Source organism: Carlito syrichta, unplaced genomic scaffold, assembly GCF_000164805.1.
Source record: "Carlito syrichta isolate Samal-C Ts95f unplaced genomic scaffold, Tarsius_syrichta-2.0.1 Scaffold316302, whole genome shotgun sequence".
In the NCBI taxonomy this organism is placed as follows: domain Eukaryota; kingdom Metazoa; phylum Chordata; class Mammalia; order Primates; family Tarsiidae; genus Carlito; species Carlito syrichta.
This window is the reverse complement of record NW_007260398.1, coordinates 2,400,701-2,412,499: the sequence shown is the minus strand read 5'-3', so window position 1 is coordinate 2,412,499 and position 11,799 is coordinate 2,400,701. Positions and strand designations below refer to the sequence as shown.

Here is an 11,799-nt window from a genome sequence, read left to right as displayed (position 1 = left end):
AAAAAAAAAAAAAAAAAGAACCAAATGACTTGTTCGCTTTTGTATCTCCAGTGCCTAGAACAGCATCAGCTAAACAGTAGGTGGTCAATAAATGCTTGCTGAACTGATCTGCTGAATGAATGAAAATGCAATCAGTACTGTCTTATATGAATGCTAGTTTCTCCTTTTTTTTTTGAGTTGGAGTCTCACTCTGTCGCCCAGACTGGAGTGCAGTGGCCACTCCCGGCCACCGCAGCCTCGACCCGCTGGGCTCTGGCGATCCTTCCGCCTCAGCCTTCAAGTAGCTGGAACTACAGGAGCATGCTACCACGCCCAGCTAATTTTTGATTTTATTGTTGAGATGAGGTCTCTCCAAGTTGCCCAGGTGGGTCTCGAACCCGTGGGCTCAGGCAATCCACTCACCTTGGCCTCCCAAAGTGCTGGGATTACAGGCTGAGCCACCGAGCCCGGCCTCTTTTTTTTTTTTTTTTAAGACAGGATCTCACTCTGTCGCGCAGACTGGAGTGCAATGGCATGCGATGCCTGGGCAACACTGCAGCCTTGAACTCCTAGGCTCAAGCACGCTTCTTGCCTCAGCATCCTGAGGAGCTGGAACTACAGGCACATGCCACCATGCCCAGATAAGTTTTAAATTTTTTGTAGATACAGGGTCTCATTATGTTGCCCAAGCTGGTCTCAAATTCCTGGCCTCCAGCAATTCTCTCGCCACAGCCTCCCAAAGCACTGGGATTATAGGTGTGAGCCACTGTTCCCGGTCTGTTTCACATTTTGTAAACCAAAGATAGCATCTGTTGCAGATTAATAATTAGACAGTTAAATGGCATTCTTTTTGCTTACTTTTTAATATTTTAAGCATTGCAAACTCCTTAAAAGATTGAACTGTTTATATCTACCTAGTTTTGCAAAATTCTGCCCAGCATCAAAGCATCTGTGTTTTTATGTTTTTTACAATTAGAATTTATGCACTTTTCCTAAAGATACCTTTTTTTAATTTACAAATATCCCAGATGTATCACACAACACAGCTACAAGAACAGCTGTATGAAACCCTTTGTAGACTGAACTGTGCCCCTTCTCCAAAAGATACGTGACCCAAAACACGTGACTATTTGGAAAAAGTGTCTTTATAGATGTAATGAAGGATCTTGGGATGAGATCATCCTGGACAACCCAGGTGGGCCCTAAAACCAAGACAGGTGCTTTTTCCAGAAGAGACCCAGAAGAGGAAAAACATGGAATGAGGATGTAAAGTCAGAGTTAGGCATAGAGTTATGCTGCTATAGCCAGAAGACACCTGGAGCCACCAAAAACGGGTAAAGTCAAGGGAGCCCCCCCGCCCACAGAGACTTCAGAAGGAGTGTACGATTTCAGTCTTCTGACCTCCAGAACTGTGAGAGAATACATTTCTATGGTATGAAGCCACTTAGCTATAGTAATTTCTCATGGCAGTCCCGAGAAACCAACATACTCTCCTTAGGGAACTGAATTCTCAGAAATCTTTCTTTTGGTCTATTCTGCATTTTTATCAAAGCCTTTCCCCTCAAACCAGAAATAAACGTAACAGTGGGCATCCTCTCTTATGAAATGAACGTTGGGAGATCAACAAGCTGAGATATCTTCTCAGATATATAAAAATGGCAAGTAGGTCAGCATAAAGAAAAAAGAAGTTCAAGAAAGAATCAAATACAAATTTCCCATGTTGCTATCTTACCTCATCCACCACTTTGGAAAAATAGTGGAGTGTTGAAATTACTTCTTCATCGCCTTTGCCAAGAGCAAAATTCTAAGACCAAAGAATAAAAGAGCCAGGTGTTAGCTGACTGCCAGGAGATTCAGCACTGCAGCCTCTCCCACCAAACACTACCCTTCATGGGACTTCCTCCTTTTTCCAAGAGGATATCCTGCCAAAAGCTTCTACCTGAAGAGAACCAGAGTTCTCCCCTTTGTCCTGTCCCTGGGATGTACTCAGCTGTCCCTCCCTGAGTACATCCCAGGTATAATAATACCTTAATTTGAGTGTTAATTTCTTGGAATTGTTAGTGTTAATTCACTTTTAGTTTCTCAGAGACTATAAAACCTCATCGGCAGTTGAATACTTCTGTAGGCTAGTAGAACACTTCATAAAGACTTTGGGACAATCAGCAGTTAGAATTTATCAGGAGACAAGACAAAAAAAAAAAAAAAGAAACAAATGCAAGTGTCTAAAGGATGGTTTTGAAGAATTCCTTTACAAGAACTCCATTAAGAAAGTCCTAAGCACAGCATCATATGCCACATAAATATCAAGTTACCTGTTTTTCATATGCCAGCAGTTGCTTTGAAAGCTGTTGAGTGGCCAGGCACATCTCATTCTGTGGAGGGAAGAGAAAAAAGTAAGATCTGTCTAGTACATGCATGAGGGGGATCCAAAAACATTTATAAAAAATTGTTTAGTGACCCGCCTGGGCAACTTGGCAAGACCTCATCTCTACAATAAATCTAAAAATGAGCTGGGCTGGTAGCGCTCGCCTGTAGTTCCAGCTACTTGGAAGGCTGAGGCAGAAGGATCGCCGGAGCCCAGTAAGTTGAGGCTGCGGTGGCCGGGAGCATGCCACTGTACTCCAGTCTGGGTGACAGAATGAGACTCCAACTCAAAAAAAAAAAAAAAATTGTGTATTTATTCATACATGCTTAAACTTCAGTCATCTTCAACATACTCTTTGTTTGGTGCAATACACCTATCAGGACGCTTTTAAAACTGTTCAAAACAGTTTTGAACTCATCATTTGGATGCCTTTTAGTACTTCTGTTTTTTGTTTCACCTCTTCCACGTTGGCAGAAACGTTTCCCTTTGAGGACTTCTTTCCTCCAGGGAAACAAACAATCAAAAAAATCACCTGGGGCAAGATCAAGTGAATAGAGAGGATAGGACACAGGGTCATGCCATTTTTTTATCAAAAACTGCTGAACACTCATTGTGGTGTGGGCAGGTGCACTCGTAACTCATGCATTATGAATGGGCAAATGTGTTGAAAGAATCTCCAAAAAAAATTAACTTAAGTCAAACACAACAGCCTCTCACAACAATGCTAGCTGATACACTGATGCCAACAGGTTCTTAGAACACTTACCTAGTTGGGGAAGTCTGTACTACAAGGCAACCACCCTCCAAAAATAATTCCAGGATTTTTGGGTCCCCCTCACATAGTCACTGAAAAATGCTATCTCAGAGAATAGCATTTTCTCTAAGACGGTAATACTGATGTGTGCCTGTGAAATAATAAAATATCTTGTCCATGTATTAGAAAAAAGACCAAAGCAACTCAAAAAGTTGAAGCTTGCTTGAAAAAAACAAACTACAAATTACTGCTCCTTCTGGTCACTCGGTCAGGAAGCAAATCAGTGAGCAATTATAATGTGCCAAGCACTCAACAAAGACATGGTCTCTGGACTCAAGGGGCTTTTGGGGGCAGCAGACACCAAGAAAATAGTGTGAGGAGAACAACAAAGGAAAAATACTCAATGTGCTGGGAGGCTCGAGCAGGAGGGCTAGACAGTCTCTAGGGAACAGATGTTCCAAGCAGACTCCTGAAAAAAGACGAGGAGTTAGCCAGGGAACGAGCTTCCGGAAGGAGAGACCAACACGTGGAAGCGGCACACTGCCTGTCTGAAGAGCTCCAACGCAGGAGCAGGAGCAGGAGCAGCAGGAGCAGGAGCAGGGGGTGCGGGCGCGGAGGCCGGGCAAGGCTGTGGTGGGCCAGGGTGAGAGCCGGCAGGGCAGAATGAGGGCCGGCAGGGTGAGGCGGGGCAGGGTGAGGGCAGGGCAGGGGAGGGCGGGGCAGAGTGAGGGTAGAGTGGAGTGGAGTGAGGGTTGGGCAGAGTCGGGTGGGGCAGGGTGAGGGCCGGGCAGAGTGAGGGCAGGGCAGGGTAAGGTGGGGCAGAGGGAGGGAGGGGCGGGGCAGGGCAGGGTAAAGGTAGGGCAGAGTGAGGGCAGGGCGGGGGAGGTGGGGCAGAGTGAGGGTGGGGTGGAGTGAGGGCGAGGAGGGGGGAGGGCAGGGTGGGGCAGGGCGAGGGCAGGGCAGAGGGGAGGGCAGAGTGAGGGGAGGGTGGGGCGGGGCGAGGGCGGCAGGCCCCAGTCCCCGACTTAAGTCACACCCGAAGTGCAGATTCCAGCAGGCTCGCAGCACGAGCTGACACTGAGGGACAGCCACTACTAAGCCAGAGTGTGCCGCAAACCCAGCTCTGCCCCATGTGGGTCTTCCCTCCTCTTTTTCGTCCTCTATGCTCTGGCTACAGGCGGTTGCTACCACTGTCCTCCCAGCATTGATGCCGCCAGCCTAGAAAACGTGCCTGACGTGTCTAGGCTCAGCGAAAGCTTCCCTTTAGACTCAGGGCTTGTTCCTAAGAGGGGCAGAGCCACTGGGTCTGACCTGGCACAGATGAGGGAGGGCGCTGGCCTCCCTTCTTGGCCTCCACTAACGTTCTGTTTCTCCTGGAGCTGCTGTTCCTTCCAGGGCAGTTCCTGAGCTCTGCAGGAGCTTGTCTTATTCTTCCTGGTCCTACTTGGCAGGACCCATCAGAGCCAAATCCCACCTTTTTTTGGCCCTCTTTGCAGACAACTGACCACCTGTTTCCTGACTTCCTCCATCTGCCCCAAGAAACAGGCATTAACAGACTATGAAACGCGCACACTCTCTTCTTCCCCAGAACAAAGTCAGACAAAGGTAATGAAAGTTCCTGGACGTGGCATCCTACTGGTCTGCTGCCCCTCTCAAAAGTGACCACTACTTTGGGTCACATGGCCAAAAAGATACCAAGTGAACAAATCCACAAAACTACGTCCTTCAGTTAGACAGGAACATGCAACAGTTCTTACACACAGCCTGCAGTGTAAAGGATTCAAGCCGGTCTAGTGCAGAAGCCTTTTTGCATAATGAGCTCTGTTCAGGGCAAGCGACAGGCCTGTGAGTGTGTTGGCTCCCTGTGAAACCGTGCTGACAAGATGGAATCTCAGCTGGCCTCTTCCTTACACGTCTGATGAGTGAATGACTAAATGAACGAACAAATACGGTTGGAAGATTCATCTAAATTCCAAGTTTAAGACAACACCTGCAGTCATGGTGTGAAGGGAAAAGCACTTCCTACTCCAGGGAAACCTCCCAAATGGGGCGTAAAATGCAGCGCGGCCAGGAATGGGCGTGGCCAGGAATGGGCGTGGCCAAGAACTCCTGCCTGCCACCCACGTGCTGCAGTGTGGTTCCCCATCCCCTCACGGGCGGGTCCTCCTCACAGCCGAAGAGCTCTGGCTGTCCTCCCTGAGTGAGAAGCGCAGGTTAACATGGCTTTGTTCACACTGCCTGGCACCTACCCAAGGGCCGCACTGCGTGGTGTATGACTTGCAGACCCACAGAATCACTGTAACAATAGCAGCTGACACTTACATGGTTCTCAATTCATGCCACATCAGAGGCACTCTGTGCTTTACCTCACTGAATCCAACAACCTGTAAGGCAGGTTCTAATGCGAATTTAATTTTATAAATGAAGAAACTGAGGCACTGACAGGTGAAGCCCCTGCCTGAGGCCACACAGCTAGTGGTGGCAGAGCTAGGATGTGACTCCAGAGTTGTCCGATTCTCAAATCCACACCTGTAATCACTTCCCAAGCTTTGGACTGGCGTGGGCACATTCTCCTATCAAAAGCAGATGGTAAATACTTTGGCTTGTGGGCCACATGGTCTCTGTCACAACCACTCAACTCCGCTACCGCAACACAAAAGAAGTCACAAGAACACATAAACTAGTAAGTGTGGCTTCACCCCAACACAACTTTATTTACAAAAACAGGAGGCTAGCCCAAGGGCCACAGAGACCGATGCTGCTCAGACAGTCAATGTCTCCAAAGACCCATTCTCTGGGCACACCCACTCAGGAGGCGCTCTCTTGAGTTACAATATTGCAGGTCCAAGGAACATTTTCTGCTCTTCCAATTCATTCTTTTCTTCATGTTAGCTAACTTAAAATGTTACTCCCCATATCTGTGTCCTTCAGAGACTGGTCACAGATAAGATAACCACCCTCTAAGCCTTCCAAACAAGCGAGAGCCATAGGCTGCCTGAATCCCTGCGGATAGCTTACCAGCAAGTGCTCCGAATGCAATGAGAAACCTCCCGGGGAACTGCAGTGTCACCCTGCACCCAGAGCTAAAGGAGTGGGCAGGCACATGCCACCCACAGAACTCGACTGTGGCTTGGGGAAGAAAGGACAAAGCACACAACAGCTGCTTTCCAAAATGACTTTGTACGAGTGGCCCCTGCCAGGTCTCTCCTAGAAAGATCATGTGGAAGTGCCGTGTGTTCTCCTGTGTGTGACCTTTCTGGCTGCAAGGCCAGCTGAGATTCCACCCCACCAGCATGGTTTCACTGGGAACCAACATACTCACAGGTCTGTCACGTGCCCCGAACAGAGCATATTATGCAAAACGCCTTCCAAACTAGACCAACTTGAATCCTGCTCATACTCTGGTACACAGGAGTTTTAAGGAATGCTTGCCCAGCAACAGCTGATGAACTCACACCCTGTGCCTAGGAAGCAGGCCTGCACATTACCCTCGCAATAAGACGTGCAGTGCAGGGCTGGAGTTCGGGTGAAGAGCAAATATTCATCATAACATCAATAAAGACAGCTGCTCACCTTGTGTTCCATATACTTGACAGTGCTATTAAGTGTTTTTCCTATATTGACACATTTAATCCTTATAGTGCACCCACAAGATAGGTTATCCCCATCTTACAAACAAGGAGACTAAGGTACAGAAAGGATAAAGAACTTTCTAAAGCCACAAGGCAGGTGACTTCCAAGGAGAAGACTCAATGCAGGTCTGCTGGACTCTCAACTGAATGCTGATAATCTGAACACTATGATACTCTGATCCAAGGTCCAAAACTGTATCTAGTTAATACTCAGGTGAGCAGGCCCTACAGAACACAGTCCTACACTTTCCTAGCTGTGGTCCAGCAAGAGGTGGTCTGAAATTTAGATTCTAAATGGCTCCATGAGCGCCATCCTTTCGACACCCTAGGCAGCTCTCTGGCCACTATCTGTACCATCTGCTGCCTTGTAAGAGTCCTCAGAGACAACCTAAGGAAGGGCTTACTGACAGCATCTCCTGTGCTCAACCGAACTCCCCGCAGCTGTTGCCATTACAGACAAGCAGCTAGCAAGCCCAAAAGGAAAGCCGAGCTTCTGGCACAGGAACGTTTGTCTTTCTGTGGCACACACAGCTTACCAATGGCAACTGCCACCTGAAACTACCCCCAGGCCTCCGTGGGCAGCACCACTCCTGGTGAAGACAAATGGAGAGGCTGGGAGAGACCAAATATTTGGCCAGAGATGTTGCCTGGAGCCAACAGGCTGGAAGTCACATTCATCACAGGGCTTAGCACAAAGCTGAGAGGTCACACCGCACCTTTCAGGAGTCCCTCGAGGCAGGATGCATACAGACAAGAACAAGCCAGAACACTGCCTTTGGGGCAGGCCAAGAGGGAAACCTGTGAGGACATAGGGCTTGGTTCTGGAGCAACAGGCAGCACCGAGGAACTCTGGCTTCCTTCTGCTCTGACAAGATCAGGTGTGAGTGGAGGAAAAGCCAGTAATGGCTGTGGTGGGAAGGAAGCACTGAGTGGGCGAGAGGACAGATGGTGGTGGGTCAGGAGGCCACCTGAAGAAGCCGAGTGAGAGAAAGGGTCTAAGCCAGAAAGTGTGGAGGGGGTGGGGGATGGGGGGAACAGTGGCATCCTGAGGCAAAACAACAGGGTGCAGTGAGTGAGAAAGAGCCACAGAAAACTGGGCTTCCGGGGTGGGTGGTGGTGCCTTCAGCCAGGGAGCTGAGGCAGGTGCAGATATGGGAGGGACAATAGAGTGCACAGTGCAGGTGTGGTTTTTAGGTGAAGCCATCCCCAACTCAGTCCTTCACACGATGCCCGTCTACCAAGCACTGAGAGAGACCAAGACTATCTGCTGGCCGGGAGCTCCAAGCCCACAGAGGGTCCAGGAAATCCACTTGCTACACCTTAAGTGCTATGACCAGCAAGTATACAGGGCATCCAGGTACACAGGCGAAGGAGAGAGAGAAGGAAGGAAGGGCAGGTGTCAGAGACACCTTCTCAAACTTCAGGTCAGTCTCAAAGGCCAGGAGGAAAAGGAAAGGCACAGCAAAGCTGAGAGTGTGTAAGGGTCTGGCACATTCTGAAACAGCCAGACACAAGGCTAGAGGAATAGGCTGAGCTCAGTTCATGAAGAGCTCGGCGTGCCTGGCTGAGAAGTACACACCTTTACCGTGTGGCTACAGGGACCCAAAAGCATGGGAAGATGAAGAGGTGAAGGGTTTGATGTGACTAATACAGTGGCAGAGAGGAGGAAGAATTGAAGGAGGAAGGCATCTTCCTGAAGACAGGAACTTCCTGAAGATGAGCCAAGGACAGCTCAAGGCTTACTAGGCACAGTGACAACAGGCAAACATTGTCTGGATAAAGACCAGAGGTTCAGAAAGCAACAAGGGCTAGAAACAGACTCAGAAACAGCCAGGCCATGGCTAAAGTGGTCTTGCCCAGGGAGCGGACAAAGGCTCCCCAGAGAGGGATTTCCACAAATTATGGAGAACAGCAGACTTAAGGGACAGGCAACCCAAGGGTACCAGAAAAGGAGACCAACCAAGAAAGAGAGGCGTAGACTAGGAGGGAAGTCAGGAGAGAGCTTGTGAGAGGAACTAAAGAATGTCTCCAGGGCAGTGTTGCTGACAGAATCAGACGCTGCCCAGCTGGGGGTGGAGGGAGGCTGTGAACCAGGCACTAAGCAGCCCTATGCAGGTGCAGACCAAGATCAGACTGAGGTGGCTTGAGGAGCAAATATCAACTACCCTGTGAGGAAGTGAAGCAAGCACAGCTAATCAGAGGACTGAACTACTTAACCCAAACAGCAGCCCAGTGTACAGTCCCATCACAGATATTAACTGCTATAAGACAGAAGCTGGTCCTGTTAGCACCAGAAGAGCACTGGGTGCCAGGTATTAACTCAATTAACTCGCAACAATCCTGTGCAGTGGGTCTAGCTGATAAGGAACTTGAGCAATTAAGGACGTGACCTGCTCAGGGTCACACAGCAAGTGGCTAAGCCAAGACTGGAATTCAGATCTGTTAAGGCCAAGGTCACACACGTAACCCCTGTACCTAAGTGAATGGACCAGCCCAGAACAATGTGCCATGCCAGTCTAAAGCCATCAACATCAGCATGAGGGAAAGCTGAAGATCCCACATGCAAATCAAGTGCAGGAACCCAGGTCTATGGAGTTGTTTCCAGAAGCCACCTGGGCCCTCTGCTCCCTGATACCTTAAGCTTCATCCACATTTCCTCTCTGTCTCTGTCACAGAAACTTCAATCTGATGGGTTTTCAGGGCTTGCTAAAAGGCACTGATTAGAACATTTATAGACAGTCATAGTACAAAGACAGCTACTAAGGGATGCAAAAGAGAATCGAGTCCCACCTCTAACATCACAAAGTTGTCAGGCTGATCACTAGGGGTTGTTCTTCTGTCACGACAGGAAGAGCCTCTGCTGCCATTAGTGGAGACCAGCATGTCAGAGGAGCACAGCTCAGTGGTTAAGAGCAAGTATAGGCTTTAGAGTCAAAAACCCGAGTTCACATTCTGGTTCTGCCTCTCACCAGTGGTACAGCCTAGGCAAGCTACACAACCTCTCTGAGTCTTGGCTTTCTCATCTGTAAATACACACTGTCTGACACCTCCCCTTTGTTGTGAAAGCTAAGTGGTAATGCTCAGGAGATGCCTCACCCATGTGTGGCATCTTCAGGTTGTCTAGCAAATGGAGGCGCCTGTTTCATTATTAAAATACACAGCTCTGCCTCCCTATGCTTCCCCCCACCCCCAAACTCACACTCCTGGGTGCCCACTTCTCTCATTTTGTTTCCCCAAAAGTACCTTTCTCCTTGTTTAGCTTGATATCTATATCTATCATCATTTGAAAGAAGAATATTTGCTTCTTTATAATACCACATTTATGCACATTTTACTCCTATTCCTCCCACTGCCTTTATCCTAATTTGAGAAGATACTATTCCCTCTTCCACCTCCAACTGTGCTTTTAGGATCAGGAGCTTCAGGATCAATTTTGTAGGATCAGTAGTTAGTTCTATATTCCAAGAAGTGTGATTAAAAGTAGTTGCAGAGATGTGACTCTATTGGATTAAGCCTGCTTTGCCAAAGGAGTGAGTCTCAATCATGGTTCTCACTTCAAAAAATTCCATCCAAAATTTACTTTAAAAAAAAAAAAAAAAAAAAAGCTAAAGCAAAAAATCCAAAACATTCCATATGGACTGAAGGTACCAAGTGCAGAGGCTCGTCATCTGGTGGAGAAGACAGCCAGGAGACAGGGGCTGCCAGGTTTCACAGAGGCTGCTGGGGACAGCCTTACCAGACTGCCAGCCAGGAACGTCATTTCAGTTGTCCCTACTGCCTCAGTACAGCAGCATAGAGGAGAAGCAAGAGGATCTCACTGCAATTCATTGTAAGACCCTAAAAAGTTCATTAAAAGATGTATAATCTCGCCGGGCTCGGTGGCTCAGCCTGTAATCCCGCGCCTTTGGGAGGCTGTAGTGAGTGGATTGCCTGAGCCCGCGGGTTCGAGACCCGCCTGGGCAGCGAGACCTCATCTCTACAATAAGTCAAAAAATCAGCCGGGCGTGGTAGCGCATGCCTGTAATTCGGCTACTTGGAAGGCTGAGGCAGAAGGATCGCCAGAGCCCAGCGGGTTGAGGCTGCGGTGGCCGGGAGCGGCCACTGCACTCCAGTCTGGGCGACAGAGTGAGACTCCAACTCAAAAAAACAAACAAATAAACAAACAAAAAAAAAGATGTATAATCTCTAAACCTCTTTAGGAAAGAAACAAAATTATGGCAGATATACAGAATCAAAATATCTTTTGTATTGACTACAAAATTTAAGAATTCACTGAATATGTATATATGCATCTACTCAGACATTACTGAAGTATTTAAGTTATTTAGCCAATAGTGTGAAAAATAGAGCGTTCTAAGGAACCAGTTTCTGCTTCGTGATGCATTAGAAACATGTATAGCTTCCTTCCTTCAAAGGACCCACAATGGAGTACTCAGTTTCCACCATGTGCAAAGGCACATCCAACAACCAAAAGGCCAGGTGTGACTCCAGGGGCTGCTGTGAGATGCTGAAAACAGCTTATAGCACATAGCTTCATAGGAGCTTAAGCCAAATAAAATTTAAAATTTTTCTAAAACCAGCCACCATCAGCAAAACTGCTCACAGAAGTTTCCTCTAGTTTTTTCGTTCTTCCTCTTTCTAAAATTAAAGTCTAAAGGGCATTCACAACATTAGAATCCAGAAATGTATCATGTAGTCTGACTAAAATATCTCTTATAAACATTTATCATTTATCAGCAGCATAAGCCTGGTTTTAAAACATAATAATGAAATTAGAGTCTATAATACTCAGTGATTTATCACAGAAACAAAGATCTGAATACCACATGCACTCACTCGTAAGTGAACCCTAAACATTTATCATAATACTATAAGAAAGAGATTGGCAGTAGTGAGACACTGCCACGGGAGGGGGAGGGGCACATAGCATCAATAAGGGTACCCACACTTTACCTGTATGATGACCACATATGTACCTAACCCTCATTTGTACCCTACATTTTTAAAACAAAATAATTTTTTTTTTTTTGAGTTGGAGTCTCACTCTGTCGCCCAGACTGGAGTGCAGT

At 47.5% G+C, this 11,799-nt stretch overlaps 1 protein-coding gene across 2 annotated transcripts in view; it reads right to left on the bottom strand.

Annotated features, from left to right (window-relative positions):
• Positions 1-11,799, bottom strand: part of APPL2 (adaptor protein, phosphotyrosine interacting with PH domain and leucine zipper 2) — a 57,503-nt gene that overhangs the window by 33,083 nt on the left and 12,621 nt on the right. For both annotated transcript variants that reach the window (XM_008074116.2, XM_021707016.1), the window contains exons 3-4: positions 2,292-2,351; positions 1,712-1,783 (exon numbers count right to left, since the gene is read on the bottom strand). In XM_008074116.2, the coding sequence (XP_008072307.2) occupies positions 1,712-1,783; positions 2,292-2,351 (132 nt within the window). The remainder of the gene's footprint in view (positions 1-1,711; positions 1,784-2,291; positions 2,352-11,799) is intronic.